The sequence below is a fragment of the Argentina silus genome (genome assembly GCF_951799395.1).
Source record: "Argentina silus genome assembly, chromosome: 9".
Classification (NCBI taxonomy): Eukaryota; Metazoa; Chordata; class Actinopteri; order Argentiniformes; family Argentinidae; genus Argentina; species Argentina silus.
Window position 1 is genome coordinate 22,998,522 of NC_139663.1, and position 19,337 is coordinate 23,017,858.

The 19,337-nt window shown below is 52.2% G+C and overlaps 1 protein-coding gene across 1 annotated transcript in view; it reads left to right on the top strand.

The window, feature by feature from the left end:
* Nucleotides 1–19,337, top strand: part of lmtk2 (lemur tyrosine kinase 2) — a 38,814-nt gene that overhangs the window by 16,251 nt on the left and 3,226 nt on the right. Inside the window, exons 5-13 of the mRNA XM_083677845.1 lie at nucleotides 700–818; nucleotides 1,587–1,674; nucleotides 8,893–9,023; nucleotides 11,688–11,772; nucleotides 12,669–12,790; nucleotides 14,732–14,881; nucleotides 15,063–18,273; nucleotides 18,498–18,627; nucleotides 18,923–19,178. Coding sequence (XP_083533971.1) covers nucleotides 700–818; nucleotides 1,587–1,674; nucleotides 8,893–9,023; nucleotides 11,688–11,772; nucleotides 12,669–12,790; nucleotides 14,732–14,881; nucleotides 15,063–18,273; nucleotides 18,498–18,627; nucleotides 18,923–19,178 — 4,292 coding nt within the window. The remainder of the gene's footprint in view (nucleotides 1–699; nucleotides 819–1,586; nucleotides 1,675–8,892; nucleotides 9,024–11,687; nucleotides 11,773–12,668; nucleotides 12,791–14,731; nucleotides 14,882–15,062; nucleotides 18,274–18,497; nucleotides 18,628–18,922; nucleotides 19,179–19,337) is intronic.

Below are 19,337 nucleotides of genomic sequence, written 5' to 3' on the forward strand. Positions count from 1 at the left end.
GAAAAATAAGGAGGGGGGGAGAGAGAGAGGGAGGGAGGGGAGGAGAGATAGGGGGGGGGAGAGGGAGAGAGAGGAGAGAGGAGGAGAGAGAGGGGGGGGAGAGAGAGGAGAGAGAGGGGGAGAGAGAGAGAGAGAGGAGAGAGAGAGGGGGGGAGAGAGAGAGAGGAGAGAGAGGGGGGGAGGGGGAGAGAGGGGGGGAGAGGTAAAGCTACTGTACCAAGATAACCTGATAGTGTGCAGGAGAGTTTAGTGTGAGTGATGTTGTGGCGCATGCACACTGCTCCTGAGAGACTTTTAAAAGTGTGGGTTTAGAACCTGGGTCCCTCGCGCCTCCACCCCCCCGGGCCTCGGCCTCCCCCTCCCCTCCCCCTCCACCCCCCCGGGCCTCGGCCTCCCCCTCCCCTCCCCCTCCACCCCCCCGGGCCTGGGCCTTCCCCTCCCCCTCCACCCCCCTGGGGCCTGGGCCTTCCCCTCCCCCTCCACCCCCCTGGGCCTTGGCCTTCCCCTCCCCCTCCATCTTGTTTTTAGGAAGACATCCCATCCCGCTTGGCTGGTTTCAGCTGACTGGGAGTGTTTTGGCAGGTCCCAGAACAGTGCCCTGAGCTTCCCCAGTACATTTCACTACGCCCCCAATAATAATAATAATAAATAATGTGTGTTTTTTTCCGTGTGTGTGTGTGTGTGTGTGTGCGGTGGCAGGTCCTCCTCAGTGAGCTCTACACAGACCCCGGTGCCGCCAGGGTGGTGGTCAAGGAGCTAAAGGCTAACGCTAGCGCCAAGGAGCAGAACGACTTCCTCCAGCACGGAGACCCCTACAGGTGAGAGAAGACCCCTACAGGTGAGAGGCACAGATGCCCCACCAGCCCAGAGGGAACACCAGAGGGACGTTGTTTTATTTAGATTAACATTTCTCCTTAACTCACCAAGAGCCAAAGAGTTCACTCACCACCCAGAGTGTTCCAGAACGCTCACCACCTGGAGTGTTCCAAGTGTTCTATGTGCTGTTTACCTAGCAACAACACTCTGATTGGCTACAAAATTGAGCATCATCATTGATGCATTTTGGGTGAATAAGGTCACCCTTGGCCCTCTGGAAGGTTGACGATTTGGGGCGACTTTATTCACCTTCGGCACTGAAGGAGTTAAAATGTCTTTGTAAAAAAAAAAAAAAAAGAAAAAAAAAAAAACAGTTATCCTGATGGGCAAAGACAAACAGCTTGGACTCAGTGGTTTGATGGCAGTCTGAAAATATCCAAAACATAGGAGATTAATTTAGGGTAGGTTTTAGCTTGGCTGTTCATATATTGAAGATCTGGAAGGCTTTCAGTGGAAGCCACCACATTTCCAGAGCAGATGTTCTCCTCCATCGTCCCCCCCCCCAGATATCTCCCTTTGAATGCCTGGATCAGTCCTGATGTCCCAAATTGCCCATTTGAGTCAATTCCTACAACTCCCAAGACTCCCCTTCTCCCTCCCGGGGGTGGTGGGGGTGGGGGGGAAGGGATGTGTGTGCAAAAATAACCACATTCCAACAGTTGACTGTTTGTGTTCTGTGTTTAATGGCTGTTTGTGGTTTCTGCCCTCAGAGTTCTGCAGCACCCCAACATCCTGCAGTGTCTGGGCCAGTGCGTCGAGGCCATCCCCTTCCTGCTGGTCTTTGAGTACTGTGAGATGGTGAGCTGAGCTGATCTACACTCTTTACTCTTTACTCTGTCTCTCACTCTTTACTCTTTACTCTTTACTCTGTCTCTCACTCTTTACTCTTTACTCTGTCTCTCACTCTTTACTCTTTACTCTGTCTCTCACTCTTTACTCTGTCTCACTCTTTACTCTTTACTCTGTCTCACTCTTTACTCTTTACTCTGTCTCTCACTCTTTACTCTTTACTCTGTCTCACTCTTTACTCTTTACTCTTTACTCTGTCTCTCACTCTTTACTCTTTACTCTGTCTCTCACTCTTTACTCTTTACTCTGTCTCACTCTTTACTCTTTCCTCTGTCTCTCACTCTTTACTCTTTACTCTGTCTCTCACTCTTTACTCTTTACTCTGTCTCTCACTCTTTACTCTTTACTCTTTCCTCTGTCTCTCACTCCACGGCCGTTTAAGGCGTTGATCGTTCGTACAGGGGCCGTGTTCAAAGTCAATATCGTTCTTCTCTTATGGTACGAGGCCGTTGATTGGTTCAGACGCCGATGCGTTTTTCATACGGCGTTATCGTTACGTTATTGAACAGTGAAAGGAGAGAATTAGAGGCCCCTTCCTGTCTGTTTATTTCTTTAAGTATGTTTTGAGGGCATTTCTGCTTTATTGGGATAGAGACAGTGATAACTGAAGACGGGGGAGAGCAGCCCCCCCCCCCCCCCCTCCTCCTCCGGTTCAAACACCAGCGCCCGAATTAGCCGTCCCACCCGTCTTCAGTTATCGGGGGGGGGGGGGCTGCTCTCCCCTGTCTTCAGTTATCAGTTATCGGGGGGGGGGGGGGGGGCTGCTCTCCCCCATCTTCAGTTATCGGGGGGGGGGGGGGGGGGGCTGCTCTCCCCCATCTTCAGTTATGGGGGGGGCTCTTTTCTGCTCTTGCTCTGCTCCGTCAAAGGGGTCCATCGCGGCTGCTGCTTTATTTCTATTCTGGGGGTGTCCCGCTGCCGTGCCAAGCCTGCCCGGGCCACACGGCAGGTCTCAGCGGACGGACCCCTCTCAGGTCCCCCCCCCCCCCCCCCTCCCCGTTCCCCCCTCCGTGACTCTGTTACGTCTCGCTGCGCTTGGGCATTTTATCGCCACGACGGCGAAACATAGGAAACGACGCCCTGTTTTTGTGTGTGTGTGTGTGTGTGTGTGTGTGTGTGTGTCTGTGTGTCTGTGTGTCCGAGGAGAATATAAGATATCCCTGTTGATAAGATCTGTCCCCTGCTCTTGGAGTCTTGCCTGTCTTAAAGGATTAGTTTGGGGGTTTGAATGTTTCTCTCGTGGGGGGGGGGTCTCCAGCCCCCCCGTGCTGGTGTCTGTTACCGCTGAGTCTGTTTCGGGGTGACAGGCTGTAAAGAAGGCATGGGGGGCCTGGGGCATGGGGGGCCGTTCTGATTCAGCCATGGCAGCGCTTCCGCTCTTACCCTGCTGCGTGTGTGTGTGTGTGTGTGTGTGTGTGTGTGTGTGTGTGTGTGTGTGTGTGTGTGTGTGTGTGTGTGTGTGTGTGTGTGTGTGTGTGCGCGCGTGTGCTTGCGGGAGCCCTCAAGTGACCCTAGCTCTGGTCTAACTACTATAAATCGGCTGGGTAGTGCAACACTCCCAGGTGTAGGTGTGTGTGTGCGCGTGTAGGTGTGTGTGTGTAGGTGCAGCCCTTCCACAAGCCAGAGTTGAATTAAACTGGTCTTAAAAAGTCTTCAGATATTTTTGGGGCTGCCACTACATTTAGGATATCTGGTATTTCCTCTTTGCCTTTACCACTGCTCTGCTGAGACCGCCAGACTCAGGCAAGAGCTGGCCGTGTTGAAATGAGTAGATTGTCAGTATCATCAGATTAATCCAGCCAGGCTCTGCCATTCTGCTGTTCCTGAAGGTCTATCCCATGGAACATGGCTTGACTCATCAGTGGTTTGGCCTGAATGAAGAATGGTTCGGTCCATTAATAGTTTGTTTGAGTATTTCCGGGTGCGTGTCCCTCTCAGGACTGCCATTCAACAGCAAAAAGTAATTTCGTGTCCCCACAGCTCTGCATGCACAGCTGTCCTCTGCACACACCAGCTGAGCCATGGGAAGATGAGCAGTCCCCTTTGATTGATAATTTGTGACAGAAGCCCAGTAGCACACTTAACAGCCTTGCTCATTCTGACACTCGGGGAGTCTCTTGGCACAAGATAAACCGTTACAGTAGAGCTGGACAGCCTCCCCCCGCCCCAGATCAACCCTCGTCCCCGTCCCCAGAACCCCCCCTCCTCCCTCGGCCCCAGGACAGTCTCCCCCGTCCCCAGAACCCCCCCTCCTCCCTCGGCCCCAGGACAGTCTCCCCTGTCCCCAGATCCCTCCCTCCCCTCTGTTCCAGGACAGCCTCCCCTGTCCCCAGATCCCTCCCCCTTCTGCTCCAGGACAGTCCCCCCTGTCCCCAGATCCCCCTCCCCTCTGCTCCAGGACAGTCTTCCCTGTCCCCAGATCCCCCTCCCCTCTGTTCCAGGACAGCCTCCCCTCCCCCCACTGCTCCAGGACAGTCTTCCCTGTCCCCAGATCCCTCCCTCCCCTCTGCTCCAGGACAGCCTCCCCTGTCCCCAGATCCCTCCCCCTTCTGCTCCAGGACAGTCTCCCCTGTCCCCAGATCCCCCTCCCCCCTGCCCCAGGACAGCCCCCCCTCATCCCCAGATCCACCCCCCCTCATCCCCAGATCCCCCCCCCCTCATCCCCAGATCCACCCCCCCTCATCCCCAGATCCCCCCCCCCTCATCCCCAGATCCCCCCCCTCATCCCCAGATGTAAATTTAAAAAAAAGAAACAGAACAGCGGCTCCTTTGATAACCCACCGAAGGCATCAGGCACACTGCCCAGCACCCAACGCAGCGGGACCCCAGAGAGCAGCCAGCCAGCCAGCCAGCCAGCCAGAGTCACTCCCAGCCAGCCAGCCAGAGTCACTCCCAGCCAGCCAGCCAGAGTCTCCCCCAGCCAGCCAGCCAGCCAGCCAGCCAGAGTCTCCCCCAGCCAGCCAGCCAGCCAGCCAGCCAGCCAGAGTCACTCCCAGCCAGCCAGAGTCACTCCCAGCCAGCCAGAGTCACTCCCAGCCAGCCAGCCAGAGTCTCCCCCAGCCAGCCAGCCAGCCAGCCAGCCAGAGTCACTCCCAGCCAGCCAGCCAGAGTCACTCCCAGCCAGCCAGCCAGAGTCACTCCCAGCCAGCCAGAGTCACTCCCAGCCAGCCAGCCAGAGTCTCCCCCAGCCAGCCAGCCAGCCAGCCAGCCAGCCAGAGTCACTCCCAGCCAGTCAGCCAGAGTCACTCCCAGTGAGTGAGAGGGGGGGGTGAGTGAGTGAGAGGGGGGGTGAGTGAGTGAGGGGTGGTTGAGTGAGTGAGAGGGGGGGTGAGTGAGTGGAGGGGGGGGGGGTGAGAGGGTTGGGGGGGGTGTGAGTGAGGGGTGGTTGGGGGGGTGAGTGAGTGAGGGGGGGGGGGGGGGGTGAGAGGGGGAGGGGGGGTCGGGGGGGGGGGTGAGTGAGGGGTGGTTGGGGGGGTGAGTGAAGGGGGGGTGAGAGAGAGAGGTGCACAAGCTGACAGTCCTCCACTCGTTAAGGCACATTTTCCAAATTCACAGTTGTTCCCCTTTTAAAGATGTCAAAGATTAAATGACAAACCCTTTTTAAAACTTCACGACATTTGCATGGAAGTTATTCATGAAAACCCACAGAGACTTTTATGAGACGCCATTAATCGCTACGCTAAATGTTCAACACCTCTATACATGTAACAGGAAACTTTGCCACGCTGAACGAATTGGACCCCAAATACCTGTTCACCATGCGGTGCTGTGGCATCACTTCTCTCTCTCACACACACACACACACACACACACACACACACACACACAGGACGACAGGCCTGTGATTGACGGTTGTTTTTCTGTCACCAGTAACTCTTTGTAACTCTGACTCAAAAATGTGGCCATCCGAGGGAACAGGAGCAGGCTGCAGAATGCCAGCTGGTGTGTGACTGAGTGACAGCCTCTGCTGTCCTCTGGGCCTCCCGATGGGTCTAGAGGCTGCTGTCCTCTGGGCCTCCCGATGGGTCTAGAGGCTGCTGTCCTCTGGGCCTCCCGACGGGTCTAGAGGCTCCCGGTGGGTCTAGAGGCTCCTGGTCTCTGGTCCCTCTGGTTCAGGGGTTAGGAACTATGGCTACAGCCCTCTGGCTCTCTGGAGGTGGTTAAAACGGACGACAGGGATGTCTCGTCAGCTTTACGCCCCAGGGAGTAGTATGTTATCTTGGGCAGGTGTTTGACATCATGCAGGGGGGTAACCACGATCAGTCGTTGACGACGGGCTCCGTTTTGCTTCTGCGAAACGCTGAACTGTGCAACAACAAAAAAAGCACGACATCTAAATCTACAGCGTGATTTGTGTTGTTCCTTATCCTGAACAATGTTTTCTGAGAGAACGGGATTATTCAACCAGGGTTTAAGAGTGTAGAAATGGTTTGCACACCACACTATTGCAAGCTGTAGTATTGAAAACGGCCATTGGATTATCTCATCCTGCCTGTTAGAAATATTACAGTTATTACAGACGATTGTACTGGTTTTCTGTCTATTAGCTTTATGAGAATTATGTTCTCTATGTTCTGTCCTCGTATCTATCTGGTGGATAATGTTCTCACTTGTGCCCTCGTATAATTACTTGCCTTGTTAGCCATTACTCTGCGAATAACTCATTCTAACTCATTAACTCATGTCTGAATGTGATTATGTAACAAGGGCAGAGCTCAGTTTGATCTCAGTCCTGCTCGCACATCGAGAATACAGCAGAGTGCTGTACATGCTTTTGTCTCTGTATCTGCTTCCATGGGGACAATGGGAAGGACATTCGTCAGGAAGCCAGAACAAGTGCTGAGTTCACACAGACACCGTCAGCCTTTCCACCCAGGGACAATAGAGTTGTGTTTCCACACTGTCAGTGGTCACAGCTCCTCTGGTGACTGGTTCCTCACACAAGCAAACCCTTGACAGTAGCGATGGAGGCCTGATTAGAACAGCAGTTGCCACGTGAAGGTTTTGGCAAGGAAATTTGGCAAAGCATATCTTAATATTAATAATCTGGCTCCCAAGTAATTTAATTAACACTAGATGCAAAGAATTGCTGTGCTGATTTAGTGCAAGAACGGTCAAATAAATGAATCAAATGAGGATTTAATAATACTGTACACTCATACAAGGAAGGGGGGGCAGAATTGCTCCCCCTTCAGCTACCTTTCGGTGAGGGGAAGGAACGGGAAGGGACGGTCAGCAGCTGTCGTTGCTAACGTGTAGCGACTACACCGTTGTCGACAAACGTCTTTGTTGACACTCTTCGACAGGGGTGTCGCAATGGTGGCGGTCGAACCGGACGCCGGTTTGATTTTTCACTCAGTGAAGTACTTACTTCTTTCAATGGGGTGTCGGACAAACTATTTTAATACGTTTGCGTTCGTGCCAAGACGTTTTAAAATAGCTTCGGTCGGGGCGCTGATTGTGTACAGTTATTTTACTACAGTGGGACTCCCGGCTATAGCTGACTGCAGCACATTCCTCACCGATCAGACAACCGTACCGTATCGCTTACCATAGGTTTTATATAGGTCTTCTCTGAATCCCCATTCTCAGAAACGTTTGTGTACGGTTTCGGGAAAAGCGTGGTTGGGAAAAACAAGATTTACTGGCGGTGACGTAAGCCAGGTTGGTCCAAGCGGCTTGTTGTTTGTTTGTCTCAGGGAAACGTGAGCCCTCGGTAAACACGGCCCTGCTCAATAACTTTGACTCATGTGGTTTGACAGTTTTACCGAAAGCTGCCCATATATTACAGGACCCTGCCGAGTGCTTGTGTTTTCACCGGCGCATTCCACACGGAGCCCCTCTCTCGCTGTAGACGACACGGGACCCTCCGGAGTGCACCCACTGTGGCGAACATGATCCTTAAAGTCCCCATACCTGGGTCTTCTCTTACCCCACTCACTTTAGACCAGGGCTCTGTTTCAATGGCTTTCAGCTGAGGAGTCAGTCAACATACCGTATGGATCGGAGGGGTAGGGGTGTGTCTGCTGTCCTGTTGAGGAAAGGCTATGATCTCAGGCTGAAGATTGACAGGATACGATTCTGTCCACAATCTGTCGGGTTCCATCTCTTAAGCTGTGGCTTACTGTCACAAGAAGTGTGTTGCTTAGTCTCTCTTTGTGGTCTGTGTGCTCAGAATGAGTAAGACATTCAAATCAAAATTGTAACGGTCATTTACACAATATACAGGATACCATGTAATGAAATTCTTTGGGGTAAGCAATTAGGGTACGCAAGCTTAAGGGTGAGCAGTTCTCGGAGTTATCACAGATAACATCTTAGATATCATATTTTTCTCTAACATTAGGCCGCATATTGTTGTTTGAGGAGAAGCCTCTTATCGTCTCTGCAATCCTTAGAGATTTGCATCCTGCTCGGGGTATCTGAACCTAACCACAGCTGAGACAATTGTGTAACACAAACCCCCGATTCCCTTAGGAGCCTCTCCGCTGAGTCATCCCAGACTCTGATACCCGTCACTGATCTAAATCCAGAGAGAAACACTTTTTCCTCATCTCTTAGTCTATTGTCCTCAGACTCCTAGCGATTGCACAACCGTGCCATCAAAGGCATCAGTTACATCTTGTCACCTCCCTCACTTGGGGGGGTGGGGGGGGGGGGGTATTTAGATTTGACCTGGTTCTATTTTCCCAGACTCTTGGACTAGTCTCCCCTCCTGTTTTCCTCTCCTCTCCTCTGCTCCCACTCTCTTCTCCTCTCCCAAACTGAGCTTTGGACCGTGAGTCCAGAAACCTGACACCTGACCTCGCAGGACGACACGGATCCATCGCCCTTGTCAGAGCAGCGATTTTTTTATTTTTAAATCGCCGTGACACAGCGTATGGGCCTATTAAACAACTTTCCCTTATTTGGTCCACTCCCCCCATCAGCAGTAAAACCTGCTGGGCTGAGGCTGATGGAGTAGAGCATAGAGTCTACTGCCCCCCTGTGGTGTGTTCCGGACAATGCATGTTCAGATATTGGTTACAAAACAAAAACTCCTTTTAAGATGTTATGTTGTTTCTTATTAACATTGACAAAAGAGAATGTAAGGAACATAGTGATTTTTTATTTTTTTTGCCATAAGGCTAACTGTGTGTGTGTGTGTGTGTGTTCGTGTGTGTGCAGGGAGACCTCCGGAGCTACCTCTCTCAGCAGGACTGGATGTTCAGGAACGCTGAGCTGCTGCAGCTGCAGAAGATGGCCTGTGAAATCGCTGCCGGTGTCACTCACCTCCACAAACACAACTTCCTGCACAGGTAGCACTTCTGCTCCGCCTCCACGTACAGACGTCAGCGCTGACCTGGGTCCACGGTTTAGCCGCGCTCCCTGTTTTGAGTGACCTGCAAAGTTCTTTTTTCCCCCCACTATGATATTTTATTTTTATTGGATAGTGACAGGAAAGTAAGGAAGGGGGGAGGAGGGGGAGGAGGGCGGGGGGCAGTTGGGGTAAGGGGGGGCTCTTACATGAGGCGCTCAGCTCATGGGCTCTGTTTTGAATGCTCAGAATAATCCCAAAGGGCTCCTATTACACAGCTCACCAGCATTGCCACGGTGTCGCCTGACAGCCGTCAGAGGGATATGATGACTCTGCTCTTTGTGTGTAAAAGGATAGCCTCATATTGGGCGGTTTTTATCCATGTTACAACTCAAAAGAACCCCAATGATATTATGAGGTACCCCCTGCGGGGACGTAATGGCCGTCATAAAATAAATACTGCCTTGCTTTTCTTTGGGGTTCGCAAAGTTGATTTACAGTCGGGCACTCTTCTGGTCACTCCCACAGGGGTGGGGGGCCTTAACGGGGGGCGGGGCCATGCGGACCAGGGGTGGTGTGAGTCAGGACCGGGTCAGAGCTCTGGTCCGAGCCTGGCCTTGTGGCGGGCTGCAGCGACCACAGCCGGGGAGGACTGCAGGCTTCCATTACACACACGCAGGGAAAAATAGCATAGGGGGCAGTGGATGAGAAGGGTGTGTGTGTGTGTGTTCATGTGCGTGCGTGACGCAGCCCCGGTTTGTAACTAAAATAGTGACAGCTGCAGACTTTAAAAGAAATGCTCACTTTGACAATTTGATGTCTTGGAAGGGTTATTTTTATCAGAGGCCCACTTAATGAATTGCACTTGTCAAACTTATTTGAGTTAGTTTTGCCGATTTGTTTCCTCCTCCTGCTTGTTTCCTCCTCCTGCCTGTCGTCCCACTTGACTTAAGAATCTTTTTTACATCACAGTTTTTACATCGACACACTTTCCTTTCTCCACTTTCCCACCCAGCTGACTTTTATTCTCTCCACTTTTTGTTGTAGAATGTCTTAGTTTCAACCTTGTAGGTCTGCTCTATTTTGACTTGAGCAATCCTTCACAGCCAAATGAGGTCAAGAGTCCTAAGACACGCTGGCAGATAATGCAGATAATGCACCAAACAGTTCTCACGCCACAGTGGTGCGCGGGAGGTCCGTCGCACACCAAATATTAGCCTTGTAGGGAGAGGATCTTGGACCCGGTCCCCTGTGACCCTCCGGTGGTACTGTACTCACGCCCATTTGCCAGTGGCAGGGAGAGGACAGGGGAGTTTAAAATATCTCTCCATTTATCTTGCAGAGGTTTCAGGAGGCCTGACAGTACCTCCAGGGTGTGCAGAGCGAGACCACTAGTGTCAGCGAAGTCCACGGACGGATTGGGAGGGGGGGGGGGGTTGAGGAGATGCACACTTGGAACTGGTGTGCAGGGAATGTGGCGGGGCCAAGAGGAAACCGTAGCCTGCCCCTCCATGAGGGTCCCGGTCTGAATGAGCCACCATCTGTCCCCAGTGCTCCCCGTACGCCCCCCCCCCCCCCGTCGTCGTCGTCTCCCCTGGCCTCTCCTCTGTGCCCCCCCCAGCCAGTGTTTCTCCCTGGGAACAATATCCTGGTGCTGTGTGAGTGAGTCGGGAAAAACTCCAGCATCTGTGATTTTGTTGCCAGGGGGAGAGCAGAAACGACCGCAGAATCCCCCCGTAGTGAACCCCCCCCCCCCCCCTCGTAGTGAGAGTCCCTGTTGGTGGGAGTCCGACCCATCCCATTAACCCATGACGATATCCTAGAGACCACTGGCCACACGTTATCTGTGTCGGTTTTATAGGCAGGCAAAAGGGGTCCTCAACCTCTGGTTTACCTTTGAGCCCAGTAAAAACTGGGACTCTCCTGAGATCCTGCCTTCTTGATTTACCTCCTATCCCGAGGTGAACGTATAGGTATTTTGACTTGCTGTTTTCCTCATACAAGGATGATGTTCATGAGTGAATCACCACACAAGAGCAGCACCAAGTCAATCTAAGGCAGCTCTTCCTGCGCCTGCAACATTCTGTTCAGCTCGTCCAATGGCATAATGACCGAGGCCTCAGGGTGTTTACGTCTGCGAGGGGGCGTGTCCTCAGACACAGCTGTTTGGTGTACACACTCACACCCGCTTTGGTGTTGTTGTTCAGCCACAACAAAAGTGTGTTTAGTCTAAACAGACACAGCCTTTCTGTCAGCGCTGTCCTTGATCGACTCAACCGGAGGGATTTCTTTTCACTGTTTCAGGCGCGTGTCTTTTCTATTGGCTCAGAGCGATGTCTGCCCTCAACACACCATGTGTCCCCTAAATCAGTGTTAGGACCATACCACACCATCTGTTTTTTTAAATATGTTTTTAGGGCATTTCTGCTTTATTGGGATAGAAACAGTAGAGGTTGACAGGAAGGATGGGAGAGAGAGAGGAGGGATGACATGCAAGACGTGTCGAGGGCCGGAATCGAACCAGGAACCTTGTGATTACGTGGTGTGCGCATTAGTGTGCTACGCCATTAAGCGCCCCACACACCACACCATCTAATAGAAGAAAAAAAACGTGTTTTGATCGCTCACATTTCCGCCCCATCGCCCCCCTCTCTCCCTGTCACAGTGACCTGGCCCTGAGGAACTGCTACCTGACCGCAGACCTGACCGTCAAAGTGGGAGACTATGGGATTGGCCCCTACAGATACAAGGTACGGACTTTGCCTCCTCCTCATTCTCCATCAGATCCTCTCCAGAACTGTGACAGTGGCAGTTCTCAGTTTTGGAACATAAACTGACTGAGTCAGCAGAGAGGATGTAGAAATGTTCTCCAGTATCCTGTTGGCCTTTGACCCCTGGCAGAACGCAGTGAAGAGTTAAGACCTGACCAGAGTGAAACCCCACACACATGGCTGGCCTCTGCTGCAGCTCTGTGTGTGTGTGTGTGTGTCTACTGTATATGAAGCAACAACAGCTGTGTGTACGCTTGTGAACTAAATGCATGTTTGCTGTAGGATTTGCTGTACCCTCGAGTTATTTTTGGAGTTCCTGCAATGTGATTTGGAATTGTGTGTGTGTGTGTGTGTGTGTGTGTGTGTGTGTGTGTGTGTGTGTGTGTGTGTGTTTCTAAGCCCTTCTGTGTGTCTTAGGCCTCATACACACATTCTGGCTCCTTTAAAAACTGGCAGGGGTTGCCAAAACCTTTTACTTCGCACCCACTCAGAGCAAGGATCCGAAACCGTTTGGAAAACCTCCCGGCTTCTGCGTTCTGCCTCTCTGGCAACGTTGCTATGGTTTCATTATCCATGAACTAATCTGAGCGTGTTACCGACACACGAGAAGCCAGATAACGTTTTTACCTGCGATGTGTTACGAGGCGTCAGAAACATCCTTCTTCAGCTCAATTCAAAGGTTTATTTGTCATTCAAAGGGATTCAGGGTGTTCAGTGTAATGAAACAACACCACAGACAATCAGCAATAGTCAACAATATAAACACAATAAAAAAAAGCTAATAATAACAATACCTATAAGCTGGCTGTACATGCAGCACATGCGTGTGCACATGTATGCTCCAGGCCTGACTCTGCTCCCTGCTCCCTTCACAGGAGGATTACATCATCACGGAGGAGGACCTCTCTGCCCCGCTCCGCTGGCTGGCCCCGGAGCTGGTGGGCGAACGCCACAGGGGCGTCGTCACCATGGAGCAGACCAAGCCTGGCAACGTGTGGTGCGTACCGCGGCACCCGCGGCACCTGCTGCACCTGCTCACTGCATGTCTTTTTCTTAACCCTAACCCTAACCCTAACCCAGACCACTGGACCACCCCAGGCCATGGTGCCGGACCACTGGACCACCCCAGGCCATGGTGCCGGACCACTGGACCACCCCAGGCCATGGTACCAGACCACTGGACCACCCCAGGCCATGGTGCTAGACCACTGGACCACCCCAGGCTGTGCTCACTGCATCTCTATGGAAGGTTCTGAAGAAGAGCTAATGATAGAACAGTGATAGTAGATTGCATTTACATTATAGCACAAGGGAACAGTAAGGAATTAGATTGACCCCAGCCATTGAAGTTTAAATCACTCCTTTTGACCAACCACCAAGGAAACTCATCTGAGGTTAAGGGAAGCCGACTGCCTTGAATATCAACATGGCATTATTTCAGTTTGTCAGGTGTCGGGTGTTTGTTTAGTCAGATTTGGCTTTGTGGAACAAATGAGATGAAATACCCCAGTGAACCACAGTGGATTCTGTTGCTGGGATGCAGGGAAAAAAGGGCTCCTTTGAAAATGAGCTCTCTCTGCTGATGCCCAGTCTACTGGCCGTAAATCCTCCTGGCGGCTCACGCTGACTTCTGAGGAGAAAGAGACACTGTACCCCCCAGCCCCTCCCTTGTACCCCCCAGCTCCTCCCCTGCACCCCCCAGCTCCTCCCCTGCACCCCCCAGCCCCTCCCCTGTACCCCCCCAGCCCCTGCACCCCCCAGCCCCTCCCCTCCCCTGCACCCCCCCCCCCCCTTGCGGGTCCCGTGTCTCAGTCCCGTGTGTCTTAGTGCTGTAAATCAGAGGCTTACATAAGGAAGCTCTGATTACAAGATCACTTTTTCCCTTGAATAAGGATATGTTAAGTTGTCAGAATATGCTTATGTAACCAGCAGATCCTCTTTCATTTTGTGAATATTTATATTTTAGCACCTGTTTTGATAAAAAAATTAATATTGGTCAACTGACAGTTGTCAGATTCATCTACATTTTTAAACTTGCATTTTTACCACTATGGTACAGTAAATGCACCCAACTGTAGCTACAGTACAGTACAGTAAATGCACCCACTTACTAGCTAACTGGCTGGGTTAGGGTTAGATATACTAGGGTTAGGGTTAGATATACTAGGGTTAGGGTTAGATATACTAGGGTTAGGGTTAGATATACTAGGGTTAGGGTTAGATATACTTTGGTTATGGTTAGGGTTAGATATACTAGGGTTAGGGTTATATATACTTTGGTTATGGTTAGGGTTAGATATACTAGGGTTAGGGTTAGATATACTAGGGTTAGGGTTAGATATACTAGGGTTAGGGTTAGATATACTAGGGTTATGGTTAGGTTTAGGGTTATGGTTAGGGTTAGATATACTAGGGTTAGGGTTAGATATACTAGGGTTAGGGTTGCATTACAGTTTAACTAAACAGCGAGCTAACACTCATTAGCTGAACTGTGAACACAGCCAGCCATTTGCTAAACGTCAGGAAAAAAATGTCTACCAGCATCTTCAGTTAAGATCTAAAATGTCTACCAGCATCTTCAGTTAAGATCTAAAATGTCTACCAGCATCTTCAGTTAAGATCTAAAATGTCTACCAGCATCTTCAGTTAAGATCTAAAATGTCTACCAGCATCTTCAGTTAAGATGTAAAATGTCTACCAGCATCTTCAGTTAAGATCTAAAATGTCTACCAGCATCTTCAGTTAAGATGTAAAATGTCTACCAGCATCTTCAGTTAAGATCTAAAATAATGTATTATTATTATAATATATATATTTTTAAAGTTTTAACTACACATCGGTTTAATTGCTATGCATTGACAGGTAGACTAGTTTTGCTTCTTCTATGTATCCCTCAACAAGCCATTTAACTCTGCTTCTGCATGTGTCCTGTTCACAGGGCATTGGGAGTGACTCTGTGGGAGCTCTTTGAGAGCGCGGCCCAGCCCTACCCAGACCTGTCTGACCGGGAGGTTCTGAACCATGTCATCAGGGAACAGCAAATCAAACTTTTCAAACCACAGCTGGAGCTTCCATACTCTGACAGATGGTGAGTCTGTCTTTAATCATAACCTTGAAGACATCACAGTAAATCACAACCTTTAAGATAAAGTACATGATCTATATGATCTTCATGAAGCAATTCCATGGTTTCTCATTCACCCAGTGTGTTTGTGTTTGTATGCACTTGATTCTAAGAGTAACGCATCCGATCTTTTCCTTGTCTGCAGGTATGAGGTGCTACAATTCTGCTGGCTGGCTCCAGACAAGCGGGCCACAGCCGAGGAGGTCCACCGGCTGCTCACCTACCTGCGCATGCAGGGCCAGAAGGACGTGGAGGATGATTTTGAGCAGCGCTGGGACACCCTCAAGCCCAACCCCACCGCTCGGCAGACCACGGTCAGCCACTCCTCCTTCCCCATCCTGGAGCAGTTCGCCGACGACGTCCTGCGGCCCGAGATCGACGAGGTGCTCACCGTCACCGAGACCAGCCGGGGCCTCAGCTTCGAGTATGTGTGGGAGGCGGCCAAGCACGACCACTACGACAGCAGCCACGGCCGCTCCGCCATGGACACCACCCTCAACTACCACAGCATGTTCTTCCCTGTGCCCAGTGAGGACATCCAGGCCCACTTCCCCGACCCCGCGTCCAGACCGGGAGGCACCGAGAACGGGAACAAACCGACCGGTGTCCCTGGGGTCCTGCCGGTGTTTGATGCCCACAAGCCTGCCAGTGGGAACGAGTATTACATCCAGTTGGAAGAGCAAGGGGAGAGCACGGTAGACCGGGCCAAGGAGAACAGCGGCCCGGAAGATGCGGACACAGAATCAGACAGGCAAGAGTTTGTCGTCCTCCAGGACGTCCGTCTCGACGAGTCCAGCACCGACGCCGATTTCTTCCACCGCAGCATCGACTCCAAGGACTCGTTCTTGCAGGACAGCCACATCTGGTCGTCCAGCGAACACGAGAGCCCCTACAACAACAATATCTTCAGCGAAGGCGACTCCAAAATGGAGGACTCTCACTCCTGGAGACGGGGGTTCATGGAGCTCCCGGAACTCAACGGAAACGGTTCCCAGAGGGGGGCGTCTGTCGAGGGAGACGCCCAGGGCACGGAGAAGAGCTTTGAGGATTCTTTTTTAGGGGAGCGTTCAGACGCCATCAGCATTGAGGACTCTCTGGAGGAGGAGGAGACCCCAGATATGATGAGGCTTCTGAACACTGAGAAATTAGCCGACAACTTCATGTTCCTCAAAGAGAAGAGCCTTATAAAGGAGAGCTCGGGTTTATCAGGTGACCTCCTTGATCCTGGTTTTGCCCACGCACCAGAAACCAGCTTCAAAATGAGCTCTTGGGACAACCTTGAGAACTTAGATAGCTTGAACATAGCAGAGAGCCCACTGAAACCTGTAGAGAGCCACACCCCCCCAATAGAGGAACATTTAGACGTCACTAGTCCAGCTTTGGGGGATTTCCTGCAGCCTGTGTTAGAAAATGCAACACTGGTGCCTTTGAATACGGTGGTTACAGGAGAAGTCTGTAGCAACCAGCTGCCAGTAAGAAATGGCTCCTCCAGTGAGGACTTGGGTCTGCTGATTTCCTCTGACACTGGGATCGACTCCGCTTTTGACTCTACCTCGGAGAGGGCTGAGGTCCCTGTTGGTCCAGCTAATATCCATCAGTCCCCCACGCTCTCTGAAAGTGCCACTACAGAACCTCTGTGCACAGATGCCAAACCCCCCAGCCTTGAAGACTGCCTCGGAGCCTCAACGGAAAGCGTTCAGTCTGTAGCAATCGAAGAATTCACCGACCTGCAAAGTGAGGCATCCTCCCCAGCTCATGACGATGTGGATGCTGTTGACAATGGCTGCTCTGAGGGCCTGACATGTGACGATTTGCTGAGTGATTTCGCTGACGATGCAGAGGTAGAAAAGGAAACTGTTCTCTCCGAACACGATGAGCCCTTCATTGACGATGGAGCGTTTCAGGACAAGTCCTCTCTGATGGTCTTGGGTCCCTCTATGGACCAGATCAGCCAGGACAGCCTATTGGAAGACAGCGTCTCCACATCTCTGCCTACCGTGGAGAACTCTGCAGAGACGCCGGATTCTCTGGACTCTCTGGACATTCACCGGCTGGGAGGACCGGTAGAGGACCTGAACACCCCGGCAGCCCCTCATAAACTTCAGCCCCCCTACAAAACAGCCGACAGTGGCTATGAGACAGAGAACCTAGAGTCTCCAGAGTGGAACTCTCAGCCCATCGTCAAAGATCTTTCCCCAGAGGAAAACGGGGTGAGCGTCCCGGAAAAGGCAGAGGAGGAGGAGGAGGAGGAGGAAGAGGAGCCTGCAGCAGCTACCACGTTGGTTCCTCCAGAAATCATTGTGTCGGCGGTGGAAAGTCTGCTGGACGCCCAGGAGGAGGAGAACAGCGACAGTCAGCAGCAAGAGCCCGCAGCCCCTGGCGAGGAACCTTTCATGGGCGGCAACTACCGAGACTCTGCCTACTTCTCTGACAACGAGTCAGAGCCTGACAAGAAGTCTGAGGAGACCAATGGGGGAAGCTCTGCCGAGGCGTCGGCCTGGCTGAGGAGCTTACCCAGCCGGGAGGTCAGCAGTGCCATGGGGGGTCCATCTCCATCTCCATCTCTTCTACCTGAAGTTTCAGAGGAGGAGCAGCTGGAGTCCTCTACTGGTTCACAGCAGGAGTCTCTTGTAGTGACTGAACCCCTGGTTGATGTTGGAGTGGAGGAAGCTGAACCCCTGGTTGATGTCGGAGTGGAGGAAGCCACACCTCTTCCCCTGGGAGGCAGCGGTTTGCCAGAGCTGGTCCTCACCACTGAGGAGGACTGGGAGAAGGAGGTGCCTGTGTCCATTGACGGCAACGAGGCAGAAATGGATAGGCTGGAGTCCTTCCCTGATAGCCTGGAGTCCTCCCCTGATAGGCTGGAGTCCTTCCCTGAGTTCAGCGGACCTTCAGAGGTAACCTCTCCACCGCCTGCTACTACCTCCGCTAAACCCTTGCCTGAGAACATGGTTCACGCTAAGCTAACCAGGACCTACGCCAGCGAGGTCCCCAAGCTGAAGGAGCATGACATGGAGGGGCGGTACCTGGGCAGACGCGACGGCGCAGGCCTGGCCGGGCAGGAAGACGGGATGGACGCGGACGAGGAGGACGAGAACAGCGACGACTCGGACGACGACATGCGGGCGTACCGGCTGCACAGCTCCAGCTCCGACAGCGAGGACGACACGGTGCACCCGGTGCCGGTTATTGTCTCTGACGACACCAGGGCGAGGAGCCTCAGGAGTCTGCTGAAGCCCGCCTCCCTGGACGTCACGGCCAAACCCCAGACCCCGTCGCCAGGAGGCAGCGAAGCCGACAGCGCCAGGAGAGCGGTGTCCTTCTTTGATGATGTCACGGTTTACCTCTTCGACCAGGTACAGAATCCCCTCTCACACGTACAACACATCCAACTGATGTCGGTTGCGGATATAAATTGAAAACGATGGTTTTTGGAAATAAACAAATTAAAAATAAATAAATTGGGATTTACAGTTGTTGGTAAACGGTCACAGTCCGACATCCTTACCACAGATGTAGATCTGGTAAAACACGGTGTGGGTCATTAGACTGACTGATTTGATTTACTTTCACTCTTCAGGAGACCCCCACCAAGGAGCTGGGAGACCACTCCTCAGGCTCCAACAGCCAGGTGTCGGAGTTCAGCAGCCCGGCACCCACCGCCAGCTACCTGAACAGGTTCAACTCTGAAAGCTCCACAGACGAAGAAGGTAAGAACGATACGGCCCAAATGTCTTCTGGTGATCATTAGGGCGGAACTAAGTTCATGAAACCCGAAACCTAGTGACTTATGGTTGAATGTACAGATTCAGTCAACAAATTGTATGTTTGCTGTTTAGTACTTGAATGGGAACTCTTCCATTTTAAACACGGAATTGGGATAGGTTTTTTTTATCTTTAAGGCTGTGCGCTATATTGTGAACTTGTATTTCATTAGCGATTGGACCAAATCCAATTGTGGTTGAACCGGAAGGTGTTGAAACAGGTGTCCCCTTCCATCCGCAGGTGGTGGGTTTGAGTGGGATGACGATTTCTCTTCCCCGGAGCCCTCCTTCCTGTCCAAGGCGGCCAACGACCTGTCCGTGTCCAAGAGCGCCTCCCCGTCGGCTGCCTCACGCTACTTCTCCCCTCCCCCCCCCGGCCGGGCGCCGGAGCCCAGCTGGACCAGCTCCAACTACTCCCGCTTCTCCATCTCCCCGGCCAACATCGCCAGCTTCTCCCTCACGCACCTCACCGACTCTGACATCGAACAAGGAGGCGAGTTAATGTCGAGTTAAGCGGAGGGGGGTGGGGGTCAGAGGGGGTCCGGGGGGGTCCGAGGGGGTCAGAGGGGGTCCGAGGGGGTCCGAGGGGGTCAGAGGGGGGGGCAGAGGTAGTGACAGTTGAGTTCTAATTCCATGTTTGTTTTTGCCTCCTCAGG